The sequence below is a fragment of the Macaca nemestrina genome, chromosome 6, assembly GCF_043159975.1.
Source record: "Macaca nemestrina isolate mMacNem1 chromosome 6, mMacNem.hap1, whole genome shotgun sequence".
Classification (NCBI taxonomy): domain Eukaryota; kingdom Metazoa; phylum Chordata; class Mammalia; order Primates; family Cercopithecidae; genus Macaca; species Macaca nemestrina.
Window position 1 is genome coordinate 149,323,279 of NC_092130.1, and position 19,605 is coordinate 149,342,883.

The window sequence follows — 19,605 nt, forward strand, 5'->3', positions numbered from 1 at the left end:
TGCTGACGATTGGTCTAGACGTCCATCGCTTTCATTGACGCTCCAATCACCGCGTACAAGGCCCTGTGGTGGGCTGAAGCGTTTTCCCTCCCTTGGCCCAGCTGTCTCAGGTTTGCTTTTTAATTCCCTCGGTTTCCTGTTCCGGAGGCGCGGGCGGCGCCACTGTCTTGGTGCCTGGAGTAGTAGCCTGGCTTTTCTCTGACGGCGACCTCGTGGCCCGAGAGCCTTTTATAGGTAAAAAGGGGACCTTGCAAGTGTTCGAAGAGAGTTTCCGAGTGTCAGGATTTAAACGGGGCTGGAGTCTCCGGGGCTGGGGTGAAAGGCGTCCGGGAATTGGGGTCGGGAAGCCCTACTTCAGATCTGCAGCTAAGGGCAAAACAGCGACCCTAGGCCTGGATCCCGCAAGTAGGTGGAAGTGAAAAAGGAGACCTTTCCTTCATTTGTGGAGCACACACTATGGTCCAGGCCTGGGGCCGTCCGGCTCTCGGAGGGGAGCGAGATCCTGAGCTCAGCGCCTGCCTCGTGGGGCGCAGCGTCTGGCGGGAGATGCAAACAGTAAATATGCAGTTACGGATCAGGATGAAGGTGACTGCCCTGCACATCCACCTGGGGAAAGAGGGGGTTCTCAGTAAAAATGTAGTCACACTTTACAATTCTTTTTACATGCACTGACGTTCCTGGCTGTGTTGACTATTCAAGACAGCTCCCTCAGTGTCTCTGCTTCCAAACCGCAACCGAGAAGAGACAGACGGAGAAAAGAGTTACTTTTCCAGTTGCAGTGAATTCCTTGACTTTTGAATTAAAGTCTGCATCCACAACATAGCCGGACTATGCCTTCAATAGGTCAATTTCATGATTAGTATTTTTAGATTTTCTAACTACAGAAACATCCATGAGGATCTGGCAGTTTCACACTGTGCAAGAGTGTTCATGACAATGACTTTTCCCACCCCTGGGTGCAGCACACACCTTTGTGTTCCCTTAAGCCCTGAACATACCTCTTTTTTGTGTGTTTATTGCATTATTTTGCAAGTATTTTTAAAATACTTACTTGTATGTGGGTTCTGAGTTCCTTGAATCCTACAGGCTGTGTGTCTTACTTATCTCTGAGTCTACAAGGCCAGGGATAGTACTTCCCATGTATGGCTCATTAAATATTGCATGAATCAGTGAAAAGGTCTGCTTTCTGTTGCAGAGATACATGGAAGGGAAATGTACAGTAGCAACATGGAAACATATACTATTGGTGAGACAGTAAACATATATTGACCACCAACTGTGTGTAGGTTCCTTTTCCTGGGGATGTGAAGGATACAGAAATGACTGTGAATCAACCCATATCATCAAGGAGCTGATAATCTAGTGGAGGAGTTAGACATGTGCATACTTCACTGTGATGTGAGGCAGCCTCTGGTAAGTGCTGTAGAAGAATTAAGTATAGACTAAGTCTAGACAGAATGGGATTACCTCAGGGAATCAGGAAGGGCTTCATAGAGGAGGTGGCATTTAAGATTGGTAGATAGATAGAAAAATCACTGGGCAGATTCATATGTTGGGAGATTTTTTTTTTTTTTTTTTTTTTTGAGATGGAGTTTCGCTCTTGTTGCCCAGGCTAGAGTGCAATGGTGCGATCTGAACTCACTGCAACCTCTGCCTAGGGTGAGAAATTTTAGAAGTAGAACGGGAGCAAAGAACTAACTGGTTCTTTGTACTCGAATGGTAATCCGTTGGGAAAACATGGGGTAGTAGGGTCTTTGTGGGGAAGGTACTGGAGAACAAGCCTGGGTGCAGAGTCTGTAGGGCCTTAAATGCCAAGCACAGACTTTGAACTTGATTCTGTTGGCGGTAAGTAGCCTCAGGAGCACCTGTCTGGGCCCTAGGTTTATCATGAGGGTACTGGACTAGATAATAATAGTCAGGAGTCAGGCACAGTGACTCACGCCTGTAGTTCCAGCTGTTTCGGAGGCTAAGATGGGAGGATTGCTTGAGCCCAGGAGTAAGAGACAGCAGTGAGCTATGATTGCACCACTGCACTCCAGCCTAGGGACAGAGTGAGACTCTGTCTCTAAAAAAAAAAAAAGATATTATTTGGTGCCTATTATTTATTAAGCACACTGATTGCTAAGATAATCTGAAATTATTTTCATTGGCCATTTGAAAGTCTACATAGTTAAGTTCTATTGGTGAGACTTTTAGTTAGAAAGACTTTAGGAAAATGTTTCTATGTTAAAGCTTTTTGTACTCAATATTTATGTGAGTTTTTTTTTAATGTTTTGCTGAAGTTCAAGTATTTGGAAAATCATTCATGTTTACAGTGTTTTTCTGTGGGAGGAACTGAGAATGAAAATCAAGAATCATAACTGTTGTGTTAACAAGATTATGGTTATGTTTGAATTTGAATGCTGGTCGCACTGTGATTTTTGTGTTTGGTCTATGCCTACATTTTTTTTTTTTTTTTTAGACGGAGCCTCTCTCTGTCACCCAGGCTGGAGTGTGAAGCTCCGCCTCCCATGTTCTTGCCATTCTCCTGCCTTAGCCTCCCGAGTAGCTGGGACTACAGGTGCCCACCACCACGCTTGGCTAATTTTTTGTATTTTTAGTAGAGACGGGGTTTCACCGTGTTAGCCAGGATGGTCTTGATCTCCTACCCTTGTGATCCGCCTGTGATTGGCCTCCCAAAGTGCTGGGATTACAGGCGTGAGCCACCGCGCCCGGCCTATGCCTACATGTTTTTACCATGAAGGAAGTGAGAGTATGAAGGGGGAGAGGGGAAATGATTTTTTTCCCAAGTCTTTTAACAAATTAGAGATGATCTGTGCCTATGATATAAGTCTTTTTAGCTGCTGATAGTTTTGAGTTGGCAAAACTGGTAATAATGACATTTTAAAATTTAAGGACATTAAAAATTTAGCTGGAAACTTTAATACAGTTCAACATACTTTGAATTTTGTTAGTAGGCTAAGTGTATTGGAAACTGCAAAATCAGTGTTATGGTAATTGCAGGAATATTTTGTAGCATTGGAAGTTTGGGAAACATATTTATGTCTGTTTTATTCTTTCTGTTTTTTAGAGCTTATATTCTCTGTGGAAGATGTGACATACCCAGGCGGTACGTCATGATGCAGGGCAACACATGGTGAGTGCTGTGATGGGAATGGCAGTAGTTTGGGAGAACCGAGAGAGGAGCAAACATTGGTGCTGGGCTATGGAGGGTGGAAAGGATTTAGATACATGGGGAGAGGGGATGATGTGCTCGTTCTTTCAGCAGTGGGCACAATACAACAGAGGGCCATGCACAGGGCTAGGAAGCCAGACCAGAACAGTTAATAGACATCCCAGAGCACCACCCTGATAGCGCTTGCAGTTCCGAGGTGCAGGCAGACATTAAAGGTGGAATTAGGGCCGGGCGTGGTGGCTCACGCCTGTAATCCCAGCACTTTGGGAGGCCGAGGTGGGTGGATCGCGAGGTTAGGAGATTGAGACCATCCTGGCGAACACTGTGAAATCCCGTCTCTACTAAAAATACAAAAAAATTAGCCGGGAGTCGTGGTGGGGGCCTGTAGTCCCAGTTACTTGGGAGGCTGAGGCAGGAGAATGGCATGAACCTGGGGGGCGGAGCTTGCAATGAGCGGAGATCGTGCCACTGCACTCTAGCCTGGGCCACAGAGCAAGACTCCATCTCAAAAAAAAAAAAAAAAAAAAGAAGGTGGAATTAGGTCCTTAGTAGGTGGATTGTAATTATTGTAGGACCTGCCAAGAAGCAGCACAGAGGATTGTGAGAGCAAGGAACCTAATGAAGCCCTGGGGTCAGTGACAGTGGTTATAGAAAGGCCAGCAAGGATATTATTGTAATAGCCATGCAAGAGGTGATGGTGTGAAGTAGTTGAATTCAGGAAATAATTATGAAGCAGAAACAATAGGATTTTTTTCTTTATTTTTTTATTAAGGGATAGTTGCCGTATAAGTAGCAATTTTAAAATAAATTTTTAGCTAAGGATGGGGGGTGAGGGAGGACAAGTCAGATGATTCCCTGGTATATGTCTTAGGACCATTAATGGTGTCATTTATTGAGATAGGAAATACTAGGAAAAGAGCAAATGTTTGTCTTGGAGGGGAAGGTCATTAATTCCTTTTAGCATATGGTATGTTGAATTTGCAGAGTCAGTGAGACACTCAAGGAGAGAGATGGGGTTGGCAATTGGCAGGGTGGGTCTGGAACTCAGGAGTTGTGGGCTAAAGGTGTAACTTGGGAGTTACTGACAGATTGGTGTTAATTGAAGCAGTGCAGGTGGGTAGCATCACTTTGGAAGAGAGAGTGAGCAGAGTGCCTGGGCTAGACCCCTGAGGAATACCAGACGGTTAAAGTCCCGCTAGCAGAGAAGAAGCTGGTATGGGAGACTGCCAGGAGGAACAGCCTGAGGAGTAGGAAGGCCACAGTGAAGGCGTCATGTCAGGAAGCCAAGAAACGCATCCCTGGGGGTGGGGGCTAGGGAGGCAAGTAGGGAGGTATCTGGGGTGATTGCTGCACAGAGATCAAGCAAGGTAATTGAAAATGACCTTTGGTTTTCAAGACAAGGTGGACACTGATCATGTCACTTACTGGAGTGCTGGTAGAAGCTGAAGTTGGATTAGAGTGAGTTGGAAGTATATACAGTTTTGTCTTAGCTTGGGCTGCCATGACTAAATGTTACAGACTGGGTAACTTAAACTGTAAACATTTATTTCTCACAGTTCTGGAGGCTGGCAGTCTGAGATCAGGGTACCAGCACAGCCAGGTTTCTGATGCATGCCCTCCTCCTGCCTTGTAGGTAGCTGCCTTCTTGTTGTAGTCTCACCTGGCAAGGGGTGGGTGGCGGGGGCTTCGTTTTTCTTCCTCTCTGTGTAACGGTACTCATCCTATCATAATTACCTCTCAGAGTCGCCACTTCCATATAGCATCACATCAGCATTAGGGTTTCATCAGCATTAAATTTTGGGGTGGACACAAACATTCAGTCTGTAGCAACTTTTTCAGGTCATTTGACTGTGAAGGGGAGGGCAAAGAACGGGCAAAGTCAAGGGACACCTGGAGGCCAACGAAAGTACTTTATATTGGAATAGACCCGAGCACTTTCAAATGCTGATGTAATGGGTCTGGTAGCAGGGAGAGGTGGAGGATTGCAGAGGGAGGGTGGTAATCCCAAATATGCATTTGGAAGTGGGAGCGGGGTCTGGGGAGGCAAGCCCCCTTGTTCTTGTGAGGTCAAGATCAGAGGGGAACTTGAGCAAAGGCATAATAGCAAATGGTGAACAATGGGATATTGAATTCGTCATTTTGGAAATGGAGCAGCTTTAAGGAATGGTCGGTCCAGGGACTAAACATGGCAGTGGGCTGTGTGGCCAAGAAAGGGGAAGAGGAGTTTATTGAGCATGAGGGTTTCAGATATTAGCAGGAACTCAGTGTTAAATGGGTGGTATATTCCAGTGGCTTGACTAGGGGGTCTTTGAGTTGCTCATCAAGATGGTCAGGCATTTGTGAAACCCTGTTTACATAGTGAGGATTATTTTTTAAAAAAAACTTTTCACTTTTTCTTTTATGCCATGAAGTCACAGAATGTCATTCCACCCGGGACGAGGGTGTCCCCGAGGACGAGGAGGACATGGAACCAGACCCTCAGCACCATCCTTTAGGCCCCAAAATCTAAGACTGCTTCACCCTCAGCAGCCTCCTGTGCAATATCAATATGAACCTCCAAGTGTCCCTTCCACCACTTTCTCAAACTCTCCAGCCCCTAATTTTCTCCCTCCACGACCAGACTTTGTACCCTTCCCCCCACCCATGCCTCCATCAGCACAAGGCCCTCTTCCCCCCTGCCCAATCAGGCCTCCTTTCCCCAACCACCAGATGAGGCATCCCTTCCCAGTTCCTCCTTGTTTTCCTCCCATGCCACCACCAATGCCTTGTCCTAATAACCCCCCAGTCCCTGGGGCACCTCCTGGACAAGGCACTTTCCCCTTCATGATGCCCCCTCCCTCCATGCCTCATCCCCCGCCCCCTCCAGTAATGCCGCAGCAGGTTAATTATCAGTACCCTCCGGGCTATTCTCACCACAACTTCCCACCTCCCAGTTTTAATAGTTTCCAGAACAACCCTAGTTCTTTCTTGCCCAGTGCTAATAACAGCAGTAGTCCTCATTTCAGACATCTCCCTCCATACCCACTCCCAAAGGCTCCTGGTGAGAGAAGGTCCCCAGAAAGGCTGAAACACTATGATGATCACAGGCACCGAGATCACAGTCATGGGCGAGGTGAGAGGCATCGGTCCCTGGATCGGCGGGAGCGAGGCCGCAGTCCCGACAGGAGAAGACAAGACAGCCGGTACAGAGTTGATTATGACCGAGGGAGAACACCATCTCGCCACCGCAGCTACGAGCGGAGCAGGTAAACCACTTGTGCGTAGTTCTTTAATGAACTGCAGAGGCCCAGACACAGTCATTCTCCATTTATGGCAACCAAACCAAAAGGGTCCAGTAGTGCATTTTGATTTATATGAGGAAAGGAAGCACACTTTGGACTCTGTTTTCAAGAGGAAGAAACAACTGACAAGTAAATAAGTTGATGTCAGAAAAAATTGCTTTTAAAAAGCATTCCAAATATATCAGTGTAGATTCATTTCAGTTAATATAAGACTTTCACTCTGCATAATACAGTTGGCATTTTAATGATGATCCCATGAGTTGAAAGATCTTGTATTTTCTGTGTTAGCATAGATTAAATTATGTTCAGTGTGATCATCATGTCAGGTTATAGCATTTGAGTGTTTTTGGAACTGGCGATTTGCATGTTAATAAAGAATCAAATTAGTTAACAGGCAGGACTTTCTGATATTTAGGATAAATGGAAATTTATTGTACATTGTTGCCTTCTTGGTTGGTTTCTTTGTAAAATGAAGTAAAATTATTTACACATTATGAAAGTTAGTGTTTTTCTTTCTTTTTTTTATGATGGAGTCTCACTACGTTGTCCAGGCAGGAGTGCAATGGCGAGTCTCAGCTCACTGCAACCTCCGTTTCCTTGGTTCAAGCGATTCTGTCACCTCAGCCTCCCAGGTAGATAGGATTACAGGTACACACGACCACACCCTGCTAATTTTTTTTTTTTTTTGAGACGGAGTCTCACCTAGGCTAGAGTGCAGTGGCACGATCTCCGCTCACTGCAACCTCTGCCTCTGGGTTCAGGTGATTCTCCTGCCTCAGCCTCCTGAGTAGCTGGGATTACAGGTGTGCACCACCACGCCCAGCTAATTTTTGTATTTTTAGTAGAGACGGGGTTTTGCCATGTTGGCCAGGCTGGTCTCGAACTCCTCACCTCAGGTGATCAGCCCCCCTCAGCCTCCCAAAGTGCTGGGATTACAGGTGTGAGCCACCGTGCCTGGCCTAATTTTTGTATTTTTAGCAGAGACAGGGTTTTACCATGTTGGCCAGGCTGGTCTTGAGCTCCTGAACTCAAGTGATCCACTCACCTCGGCCTCCTAAAGTGTTGGGATTATAGATGTGAGCCACCATACCTGGCCCAAAATTGCTTTTAATCTGATTTTGTTGCATTGAAATGGATTCTTACTGAAGAAAGTTGTAGTTAAAAAATACTGTTTCATTCTATATTACATTTCTTTTTTCAAAAGGCCAGATATGTATAAATATGAGAGAAATAAGGTTTCAAGGAGGCATTTCTAAAACTGGGATTCTAGCTGGGCTTACAGAAATACTCTGAAGTTATATGCAACTTTTGTGTGTGTGTGTTTTTCTATAAGGAAGCTTACATCAGATTCTTAAAGAGGAGGGTGTGAGTCTGTTACCCCAAAAGCGTAAGAACCATTGGTTTATATGGAAAAATAAAAGACACATATCAATTGTGCTAATGTTTATTTATGCCTCGGTGAACTCTTACGTTGAAGATTTGAGGTCTTCTATTGTCAAGCTAATAATGGTGCTTCTCTTTCTTTCCCCAGTAGTGTACTTACCTTCATTGTCTTGTGGAACTTTTGTGCTGAAAGTGTTTGAGCTCCCCAGACCAAGTGACTTCACTATGGGTTTGCAGAGAGCTGGTCTTGGCTCTTGTTGCTCTGCCAAACAAGAGCAACAATTCACATCTGTTTCCACACTTTTCTCATGGCTCTATCAATTTGGCTCTGACTAAACATTTTGCCAGTCAATTAAATGATAGTGGTCATTCTCTGCCTTGAAGAGAGGGATTAGTGCTTAGAAGGTTCAGAAGGAAAATGCTTTGTTGCCTCTCCCTGGTGGCCTGGTAGAAGGTAGAAGGGAATGTGTTTCTTGTAGGGATGACTGATTTCTGGTGGGCCAAAGCTGAGTGAGAGTTGGTAGACTTTAAAAATCTTTTCAGCATGAACTACTGTTTCTGGTCAATATTCTGTGATGTACAGAATACATCACAGAGTTGGCAGAGTCATAGGCATGTGATAGTTTTTTTTTTTTTTTGGAGACAAAGACTTGCTCTTGTCCCCCAGGCTGGAGTGCGATGACGTGATCTCAGCTCACTGCAACCTCTGCCTCCCAGGTTCAAGCGATTCTCCTGCCTCAGCCTCCCGAGTAGCTGGGATTATAGGCACTGCCACCATGCCCGGCTAATTTTTGTATTTTTAGTAGAGGCGGGGTTTCACCATGTTGGTCAGGCTGGTCTCATCTGACCTCAAGTGATCCGCCTGCCTTGGCCTCCTAAAGTCCTGGGATTATAGTCGTGAGCCACCACTCCTGGCTGGCATGTGATAGTTAATGTTACTATCATTTTTATGATAGTTTTGTAGTGCAAACGTAAACTGGAAAGAGTAATAGGTAAATAGTTTGTAAATAGTTCTCTTCAGACTCCAAAGTAATTGTTAATAATTTCGTTTCTGGGAAAACATTTTGCAGCAAGCATTCTAGATAGTGTTTTATTTCCCCTTCCGTTTTGAGATGCTGTAATTAGAGGAGTTGTCAGGGCTCTGCTGTAAATCCTAAATTTTTCCATCAAGTCTTCAACTTTGAGTTATGTTTTTGTTTGAAGAAACTCGAATGTCCTGTGAATTGAGGATCTCAGTAAAATCAAGTGTCGTAAGAATTACTTCTAACCTGATTTATTCTAAACCACACTCCTTTACTATGAGGATCTATATCTTTCTAAAATGGTCTTTATTTATATTCGAGTTGTTTTATAATGTGCTTGGGGCATTTGTTTTGGAGCTGCCTAGTGGCATAGCTACATTAGAATTGGCTCCCTTTGGGATATTAATTAGGTGGAATATCAGTCATTTGTCTTACGTGACATGCTTTTGTGAAACAAACATGGAGCACATGAAGTCCTAATATAACTTCTAGAAGTATATTGGGAAAACGGAATCTTCATAAATTTGGACTGTGTTAAGTTTATGCAAATTCTATAGTCTGTTCTCTGGCTGCTCCTCCCCTGCTTCTTGGGGTAAGTGAATCTATCCTTTTACAAATTCTGTCTTCCCTATTTTTCTCTGCCTCCAAAATGTGGTTGAATAATAATTGCAAGATTGTCTTAGGGTGGACTGTGTTTAGAAAAGTTCTGTGAAGAAGTGGATATATATATTTGTTGTCATGAAAAATGAAAGTTACTCCAGGGGATAAGGAAAGAAATCGCTACAGGCAAATGTAGTGCACCAAGTACACTGTTGAGCAGAGTGGTAAGGAAGTGTGCCCTGGGCTTCACCTAGCTGGGGAGCACTACCACACAGGAATTCTCACCGCTGTCCTTGGAACGGTAAATGTGTAGCTATTGGAGAACTAGCCTAATGTACCTAAGGAATATCTTAATGTTTGCAAACAAGGAAGAATCTTGGGAAAAGTAACACAAACATAGCTTTCCTTGCTTTAAATGAATTTGTCTTAATAGTGTTACTAATGTTATTTATATCCAAATTGGTCTTTTCAGGTCCTACCCACTCAGAGGTACTAATCATCATTAGAAGTGTTATTCTTAAATGCAAAATTCTATTGGCTATATGTTAAAAAACAAAAATTAGAAATATTCTCTAATTAGAATTTTTATTTAGAAATGTAGGCAATTATTCTTTTCAACAGCCATGTCATTACAAATTACATATATCTTTGACATGTGGCGTGGTTCACTAATTTCTATACAATAACTAAAATTTACTGCCCAAATGTAAACTGTGATTTTAGAAATGTATGAGATGAAGAATGTAGAATCCGAATCTCTGACTGCTTTATTTGGGTTAGCTGGTGTATATGTGAGGATTGTGTATATATCAGAAACATTATTCAAAGGAGTCTTCCTTTAGAACAGGGGAATCTTTAAGTGGAAAACAATTTCTATTTTAATACTTAAGCACTCACTGATCTCTGTCAGTTTTGTAAGTTCTATTTTCAATGTATCGACATTTCTGTTTGGCGATAGGTTGGGGAATATTTTTGAGTTCAAACATTTTTATGGTCTTCTTTCTGGACTCAGGTTAATCTAGCATTTTATTTTTCCTATTCTAAGATTGGAAGGTTACTTCCTTTAGACTTGTAGTTCTGATTCAGTCACACTGGAGTTCAGATTTCTCTTCTAGATCCTCATTGTTAAATAGGCTCAAAAGCTATTAATATTATTAAACCCCAGTTTTACATTGGAAGGTTTTAAAAATTCCTCATCTATTTTTTTTACATTAAGTAAGCCCAAAATCTCCATTTAGTTTTTTTCCAGATGAAAAATAGCATTCAAGTGACTTAGTCATGGCCTCATGGCAGGTTAGTGATAGCTGGAACTACAACTCAAGCATATAGGCCATAAGCATTAAGAACTCTTTCATTATAGAATCTTGTCCTAATTTTCACTATAAAAGCTTTATAATTTATATTTATTTGATGGGTGAGATAGAGCATTTTCTAGAAATCAATAGGATGTGGAGTTCTTTAGAGTTTTCCCTCTAGGTTAAATAACCAAGGATTGACTGATTGCAAAGTCTTAAGGGAAGATTAGGATAAGAGTCCCATTATTGCATAGCATCACGTATGACTGCTTTCTTTAAAGAAAACTGCAAAAATTGTCCAAGTTAGTTAACTTCTGTAAAGTGAAAAGCTCCTTTATCCTCTAATAAATTAAGAAGGCATAAAAATGTCCCCTAGTGAATAGTGCCTGAAAAATTCATAGATGTGGTCCATTTATCTAGAAGATGAATTCAGTGAAAAGAGATGGTGTTTTTGAGTCTTTCTGTTGAAAACAGCTCTGTGTATTAATTCCTTTAAGAGAGCGAGAACGGGAGAGACACAGGCATCGAGACAACCGAAGATCACCATCTCTGGAAAGGTCCTACAAAAAAGAGTATAAGAGATCTGGAAGGTAAGCAAGGAGTTGACACTGAAAGAAGTCGTAGGATTATCTCCTTGAATTCAAATTTTGTGCTTGTACAGAGCAGCAGCCAAGTCTTCATAATGGCCTCAGAGTCTGTCCAAGGTGACCTGTGAAAAGCTAAACAGCCTTTAATTTAAAAAACTTTACTTTCAAGATGCATTGATTATGCCCAGGGAAAATCTTGATAAATTTCCAAAAATTAGAAATTATACAGACCACTTTTTCTGACCACAGTGCTATAAAACTATACATTAATAATTTTAGAAAACCTTGGAAATTCATAATTATGCTCTTAAATTTACATGTTTCAGAAAAAAAGAGCAAAACTGCAGTCATATTTTCATTAGAAAATGACATTGAGATTGCTGTCACCCACAACTTAAAGGGTGTAATCAATTCTATATCCCAAAGTAAAATTTTTGGTCTTACATTAATATAATGGTAATGAACAACAGCACTCTAGAATCTGACAGATTCGGGGTCAGTTACTAGCTTTCCCAACTTTTATTACTGGGCACAGTTATCAGTTTCTTTGTTTGTAAGATAAGGACCATTATATGTACCTTCTTGAGTGATAAGGGGTCATTGAGATAATGCATGTCAAACACTTAGAACTGGCCTGAAGTAAGTGCCAAATAAGTGGTAACTATATATGTAATTATTATCAGAGCACTTGGCTATAGAAATTGGTGGAACTTAAGAAAAGCAGAAAAAGGTATTTAAAGATAAATTAATGAAATGAAAACAGAACTATAGTGATATAACTATATTGTAAGTAAATGCAAATACAATTTTTAAAGTGGGAAATCAAGAAAAGAAAAATCTACATAATATTAGGTTTGAGAAAGTGTATTATTACAGGAATGAAAGGAAATTTAAAAATTTAAAACAGTATAAAAATTAACTTGAATGTGATGGGTTGATTTCTAAGAAAACAAAAATAATTTCACGTAAGAAGCAGAAAACTTTAATAGGTCAATAACTGGAAAAAATGGAAAAAGCTTACTTTGCACCACCTCTAAAAAAAGTTTTAAAGTGATCTTGAACACTTAAAAAAAGATGGAAGGAAAGCTCAGATCATTCTGTGGTAGCAGGAAAAACTAGATGGTGAGACCTAACCAAGGGAAAAAAATGGCACAAAAATGACACAGCAATCTCTCTTACAAATATGGATATAAAATCACTAATTAGGATATTAGCAAATGTTTTCAGTAGTTTGTTAAGATAACTGATAGAGTTTATTCCAAGACTGCATGGATAGAAAAGTTAATATTAGAAAATCTGTATTTTTTGTGTCAAGATCTGTAGGGTTATCTCAGTACTTGCCTTTTAGGTATTTAAAGTAAAACCAACATCCATTTGTGCGTAAAAACTAGTAAACTAGAAATATTAGCAGACGTCTTTAACATGATGAAGAACGCTAGCTCATGATGAACCTGATGGATACCACCCCAGAGAGTCAAATGTGTTGTTGAAACCTGCAGGCCTTTCCCATACAAATTTGAAAAAAGGCAAGGTGACCCCATTGCTTATAATTGTTACTGAATATCCTTATGATACAATCAACATGCTAATTAAAAACATGGTGTGTTTGTGTGTCCCGGATATTGTACTGGTGTGGGTGATAGAGTCATTAACAAAGGCCCCCACTTAATAGGAAAAGGAAAGTTAAGTGCTGTAAGTGCGTTTGATAGGACACTTACATATTGCTGTGGATTAGATGAGATTAATTAGGAAGGATGAAATGCCATGGATTAGATGGGATTAATTAGGAAGCATGAAAAGAGGGCCTGAGGAGAAGGAGAGGAGATAGGAGAAAAGTGAGGGTATTGTGTCAGTGGACATCATTGAGGACCTTTTTGAGGTGGATGATTTTTAAGGTATAAGTGCTGGAAATAGCCTCGGTTTAATGGTTTCTTCTCTAATGGTTGGTAGCTTACAGAGAAGGTAGACTTGAATTCTGAGTTCTGACTAATGCAGTAGAAAATAAAAATGAGAGATGGAAAACTATGAAGGGGAAAAGTTACCAGTTTGCCCTATAGCATATTGGCAAGAAGAAACATTGGGAGTTTGGATTTTGAATTTTGGAGTGCCTGAGACACTTACCTAAAAAATATCTTTTGTTCTATGTTGAAATGCCCTTCTCAAAGTGTTAAAAAGAAATATTAATTGATGTTTACAACAGATGACCCTGACCATTCATTACATCATTCACAACGCCTGCTTAAAAGGATGGGTGAGGATGTCTTTTGCCTGTGTTTCTTGGCAATAATAATAAACATTTGGTGGGATTTCTTTTCAGAACATGCTGAAATGTCTATATCAACCATATTAGCATTTAACTACCACTTCCTAGGTTTATCATATTAGATAAGTGACTGATTTTCAAGGCTGTTTCCTCCTTTGTAGCGGGTGTTTATATCTGCCTCCTAGGGTTGCTGTCAGGATTAAATGTGAAATGTCAGTAAAGTGCTCAGCAGAGTGCCAGCCTCAGAGTAAGCACCAAAACAAACAAAAAAGAGCCACTAGAGTTGCCATTATTACCTGACAGTATTTAATAGCCTTTTTAATAAAAGGGACTACCTGGTTAGAAAGTGTAATGCAAAGAAAAATTAAATTTACAATTCACTATGGAAAGTTATTAATAAATTAATTAAGCATCTTATAATGCATAGGACCAATGGGAAGAAAACTAATAAAATGTAGCTGATGACAAAGAAGGTGATGTAGTGAAAGGAAGGTATGTCCTGTTCCTGTAGTGGATAACCATGTTGTAAAAATACCAGTTTTCTTCACAATATAATCAGGCACCACATGGCATTTCAGTCAGTGACAGACTCTGTACAACACTGGTCCCAAAGATTATAATACCTTATTTTTTTACTGGACCTTTTCTATGTTCAAATGTGTCTGGGTACACAAATACTTACCATTGTATTATAATTGCCTGCAGTATTCAGTACAGTCACATGCTGTACAGGTTTGTAGCCTAGTAGCAACAGGCTATACCACCTGTCCTAGGCATGTAGTAGGCTATACCATCTAAGTTTGTGTAGGCACACTGTGATGTTTGAACTGTGATGAAATCACCTAAGGACTCATTTCTTAGAATGTATCTCTGTTGTTAAGTGACACATGACTGTAATCTATAATTTTATTGTAACTTCAGTTAAAGTACTGTGTTTTTTTTTTGTAGTTTTAAAAATGTAAAAAGAGATGGGGATCTCACTTTGTTGGCCAGGTCGGTCTTGAACTACTGGCCTCAAGTGATCTTCCTACCTCGGCCTCCCGAAGTGCTGGGATTACAGGCATGAGCCACCATGTCTGACCCAGAGTACTGACTTTAGAACTTCATAATGACTCTTTAACTTTTCCTTGGGATAGAAGTTAGGATAATGAAGATAAATAGTAATGCAAGGATACTTACTCTGGAAGTATTAAATGTTCTGGAAATATATAATAATTAAAAAAGTTTGATACAGGTTACATAGATCAATGAAACAACTATAGAGCAACATTCAAGAATATATATTACACCTAATAAATAATATATAAAGTTACATGTGATAAAGAATATATTTTTTTTCAAATCAGAGGAGAAATTGGCAGTTGGTGAGCCATTTGGAGGAAAAATTGAGATTAGATTTCTGCCTTACACCTTGGAGAGAGAGAATTTAAAAATTGTATTAAAAGTAACTGATGAAAATATAAAATCTTTTTTTAACCTTGGGATAGGAAATGACTTCCAAGCATACTAAGGCAGGGAGCATAAAAAGATCTCTAGATTTAACTTTATAAAAGTTGTATGTAGCCACAAACAAACAAACAGATTTCAAAGCAAGAAACTGGAAACGGTTACAATGCATATGACAGAGGGAGGACAGATATCTTAATGAAAACTGTTTCAACAAAGAAAGACTCTAATCATAATTTTAAAAATATTTGCATAGCCTATGACCAGAATGTTCACAAAAGAAGTAAGCATGAAATGTATTCATTTCAGTATTGATAAAATATTTCAAATTAAATTATATGAAAATACTTTTTCATCAGAATGGCAAAGATGAAAAATAACCGTGGTGACGGGATGTGTGGAAATGGGAACTCTTACGTGGTTTTGATGGTAGTCTAAACGAGTACTACCAAACTAGAGAGAAGCCTTAAAAAGTATACATCTGGGAAAGAATCTGACAAGTGTGCAAAGAACACAAATGTGTTCATGATAGCATCGTTTATGGTGAAAGAAAAGTAAATGTTAACCTAAATGACTATTATTAGATTTGTTAAATTATGGTATATACTTAGAATAATAATACACCTATTAAAAATGCTCCAAATATAGAATTATTGAAATAGCTGTTCCTGATTTACTACTGAATGAGAAGGTCAGGCTATAACATTAAAACATTTGTGAAATATAGTGATTACCTCTGAGTGGTGTTATGTGTGGTTTTTGTTTTATTTTTGTTTATGTTTGTGCTTTATTTTTTTCTACAGTGAATGTACATTGACAGTAATTTTTCTGGTAACAAAACTAATGATGCATATTGTAATGTTTAGAAGTTGTATAAATAATATATATACTCTTTCTAATCCTCTCCAAGTATACATACCTACACACACATATATACATACAGACTTTGCCTGTTATAAAATTACAAGTTAGTGGTAGAGTTAATGAGAATACTTGTTACTTTGATCTGGATGTAAACTTTCATGGATAGTAGTAACTTTATTAGTGGAGCTGTGAAGGCTACCAGCTGGGCTTACAAAGCAGTTTTTCTACTTAGCTGGATTCTCAAGGTCTCTGTGTTCTACCTAAATTTCTTGGGCTTAAATTAAAATCCACCCTATAGGTTTTGTTGTTATCATTGTTGTTTTGAGATAGGGTTTTGCTCTGTTGCCCAGGCTGGAGTGCGTGGTACGATCATATCTCACTACAGCCTCAGCCTTTCAGGCTCATGTGATCCTCCCACCTCAGCCTCCTGAGTAGCTGGGACTACAGGTGTGCACCAACATGCCTGGCTAATTTTTGTATTTCTTGTAGAGACAGAATTTCAACATGTTACCCAGGCTGGTCTGGAACCCCTGGGCTTAAGTGATCCTCCCGCCTCGGCCTTCCAAAGTGCTGGGATTACAGACGTGAGCCACCATGCCCAGCTGATCCTATAGGTTTTTCCCTCCAAGTACATCCATCGGATGGGTCTTTGCAGATTTCAAGCCCCAGGAAGTCAAGGAGATGGAGTTGTTTTTTCATCCTTCTTTATTGACTGAGTTAATATTAATATTTGTGAGGACCAAAATTAGGCAAAGTGTTGGTTCGCCAAGTAGTAATGCCCAACACTGGGGTTCCAGAGACATAGTTAGGGATGACATAACTGGTTCATTCTTGGATTATAATTATAGTCCTCAGGCTAAATTTATGGCCATATTGAGACCCTGTTTTGTGAAATTTTAAAGTCTTTTTTTCCTGGCAAAGACAGATGTGGAGGATTCAAAACTGGTATTCTCATTTCTGAAATTGTCCATACATGGACATTTCCAAACATTTCGCAAATATGTTTTTCTTTTAGGAGTTACGGTTTATCGGTTGTTCCTGAACCTGCTGGATGCACACCAGAATTACCTGGGGAGATTATTAAAAATACAGATTCTTGGGCCCCACCCCTGGAGATTGTGAATCAGTAAGTAGATCTGGGGTGGCGCCTGGGAATTTGTATTTTTAAACAAGTAAACTTCAGGTGATTCTGATGCCACCAGACTGGTATTTGGGAATCACTGGTTTAACAAAAGTACACATGGTGATTTGGCATGGTATTCGTATTTTAGGTGAAAAATGCACCAAGTAGGTGAAATAGAATAGTTTTTATAATGGCAGAGTATTTTTAATAATTAATCTCCTTTGCCCTCTTTTGAAGTCGCTCCCCAAGTAGGGAGAAGAAGAGAGCTCGTTGGGAGGAAGAAAAAGACCGATGGAGTGACAACCAGAGCTCTGGCAAAGACAAGAACTATACCTCAATCAAGGAAAAAGAGCCTGAGGAGACCACACCTGACAAGAATGAGGAGGAGGAAGAAGAACTTCTTAAGCCTGTGTGGATTCGATGCACTCATTCAGAAAACTACTACTCTAGTGACCCCATGGATCAGGTGGTAGGTCCGAAGTAGCAGACAAGCTGTAGACCAGGGTTTCTGTGTGTTGTCACTATTGGCATTTGGGGCTGGATAATTCTTGATTGTGGGGACTGCCCTATGTATTGCAGGATGTTTAGCAGCATCTCTGGGCTCTGCCTATTAGATGCCAGTAGTACCCCTCCCCAGTTGTCTTCAAATATTGCTAAATGTCCCTTGGGGGGAAAGATCACCCCCAGTTGAGAATCACTATTACAGACAAAAGCTGTTTTAAAAAGCGAAAGGCCAAGAGTGCAGTAGGTTAATTAAAGTATCTTTTTACAATGAATTTTTTTTTATTTGAGACGGTCTCGCTCTGCCATCCAGGCTGGAGTGCAGTGGCACGATCGTGGTTCACTGCAGCCTTGATCTTCCAGGCTCAAGTGATTCTCCCACTTCAGCCCTCTGAGTAGCTGGAACTACTGGGACACGAGCCACCGTGACTGGCTTATTTATTTATTTATTTATTTTTTAGTAGAGATGAGGTCATACTGTTGCCCACTCTGGTCTCGAACTCCTGAGCTCAAGCAATCCTCTGGCCTTGGCCTCCCAAAGTGCTGGGATTACAGGTGTGAGTCACTGTGCCCAGCCTATTCTACATTTTTAATGATACTGGTAGTCTTGATACTGGTGGTTTCATAAGGTTTCATGTGTAACTAGTTTATGCAGTTTGTGGTGTGTATGTGTATATGTATGTGTTTTTTTCCACCAAAATGAGAAATAAGGAAGAATTTGAGTTTGTCTCTTCGAAGTGTATCCTTGACCAAAAGAGCACCAACCCTATGAAGTTGCCCATGCATATCAGCTAGTTTTGCAGAAAGGGAGAGCCATTGTCACCCTTAATGGGCTGGAGGGAGGACTCCTAGAGCATATGCTGCCAGGGCTGGGGTGCCTGTGGTGGTACATTGCCATCGCAGACTCCACCACTATCTCTACATGCTCACTTCTCTTTTCTTTCTTCCATCTCCATTTTATTTTCTGTCCCTGTCTCCTTTTTGCTCTCTCTTCCCCTCTTCCTCTCTTCCCCTTAGGCATTATGCCTCCATCCTGTTAGGCATATTTGCCACAGAGTAAGCATGCAGTAATGTTCATTGATTAAATGAATGAGTGGACATCTCATTCATTTAATCAATGAACTCATGTACAGATTTAGGGCATGAAAAGTTGCAGATGTTAGATTTAGTGCATGGGATTAGGTAAGAGATAAGAGAGGGTTTTGTTTGGAATTTTGTGAAAATAGCTTCTGTTTGGACTCGATCTGTGGGGAACTTGAGATTTCTGTGTTTTTGGAAACAAAGGATTTGAGAAGTCTCTCATAGTGGTGTGATATTTTATTTGATAAATTAGAGCAGGCTTTTAAGTCATAGTTGATGTGGTACAGGGAAGGGAAAGCTCACATACTGTGCGCTTTCACGGTGCCAGAACGTTAGTCCATGCTTCTCATGTTGTCTTAGTTAACCCTGAAAATACCCCTGGCAAGAGGGTCTTTCTGTCAGTTAGAAATGCTGCTGGGAGTAATAACACCTGACTAAGTGGGACTTAAACAAGCTGGATTTGTTCTTCTCATGATAAGGTACCTGGAGGGAGGCCATGGCTGGTGTTCACTGAGTGGCTTAGTGATGGCAGGCCCTGCTGTCTTCCTGAGCATCTTCCACAGTTGCAGGATGATGCAAGACCAGCAGGCCTCAGGTCCTTATACACCTGTGTCCCCACATGCAGGATGCAGAGGGCATGTTGGGTGAGCATTCTTCCAGTGTCTTGCCCAAGCTCTCCTTTCATCCCTTGACTCCCCTTCCATCCCTTTACCAGAGCCATGTGACATGCCTACCCCAGGGATTTGTTTTTCCTTACTGCCATGACAGAATTCCACAAACAGCATGGCTTGAAACCACACACATTTGTCCTCTCACAGCTCGGGAGGCCAGAAGTCCAGCTTGGGTCTCACTGGCTCCATCAGGATGTCAGCAGGTCTGTGTTCCTTTATGGAGGCTCTGGAGAAAATCTGTTTTCTTGCTCATTCAGGTTGCTGGCAGAGTTCAGTTCCTTGTGTCTGGAGGACAGAGGACCTTGTATCCTTGC

At 40.9% G+C, this 19,605-nt stretch overlaps 1 protein-coding gene across 6 annotated transcripts in view; it reads left to right on the forward strand.

Annotated features, from left to right (window-relative positions):
• The first annotated feature begins 83 nt into the window (after window positions 1-83).
• LOC105473010 (drosha ribonuclease III) overlaps window positions 84-19,605 on the forward strand; it is a 137,914-nt gene continuing 118,392 nt past the window's right edge. For 2 of the 6 annotated variants that reach the window (XM_011726567.2, XM_011726569.2), the window contains exons 1-7: window positions 84-234; window positions 1,287-1,413; window positions 3,071-3,136; window positions 5,587-6,420; window positions 11,254-11,346; window positions 16,932-17,042; window positions 17,277-17,508. In XM_011726567.2, coding sequence (XP_011724869.2) covers window positions 3,117-3,136; window positions 5,587-6,420; window positions 11,254-11,346; window positions 16,932-17,042; window positions 17,277-17,508 — 1,290 coding nt within the window. In that variant the 5' untranslated portion in view covers window positions 84-234; window positions 1,287-1,413; window positions 3,071-3,116. Of the gene's footprint in view, window positions 235-1,195; window positions 1,414-3,070; window positions 3,137-5,586; window positions 6,421-11,253; window positions 11,347-16,931; window positions 17,043-17,276; window positions 17,509-19,605 lie in introns of all 6 variants that reach the window. The other 4 variants (XM_011726568.3, XM_011726571.3, XM_011726570.3 and 1 more) reach the window with 4 other exon arrangements.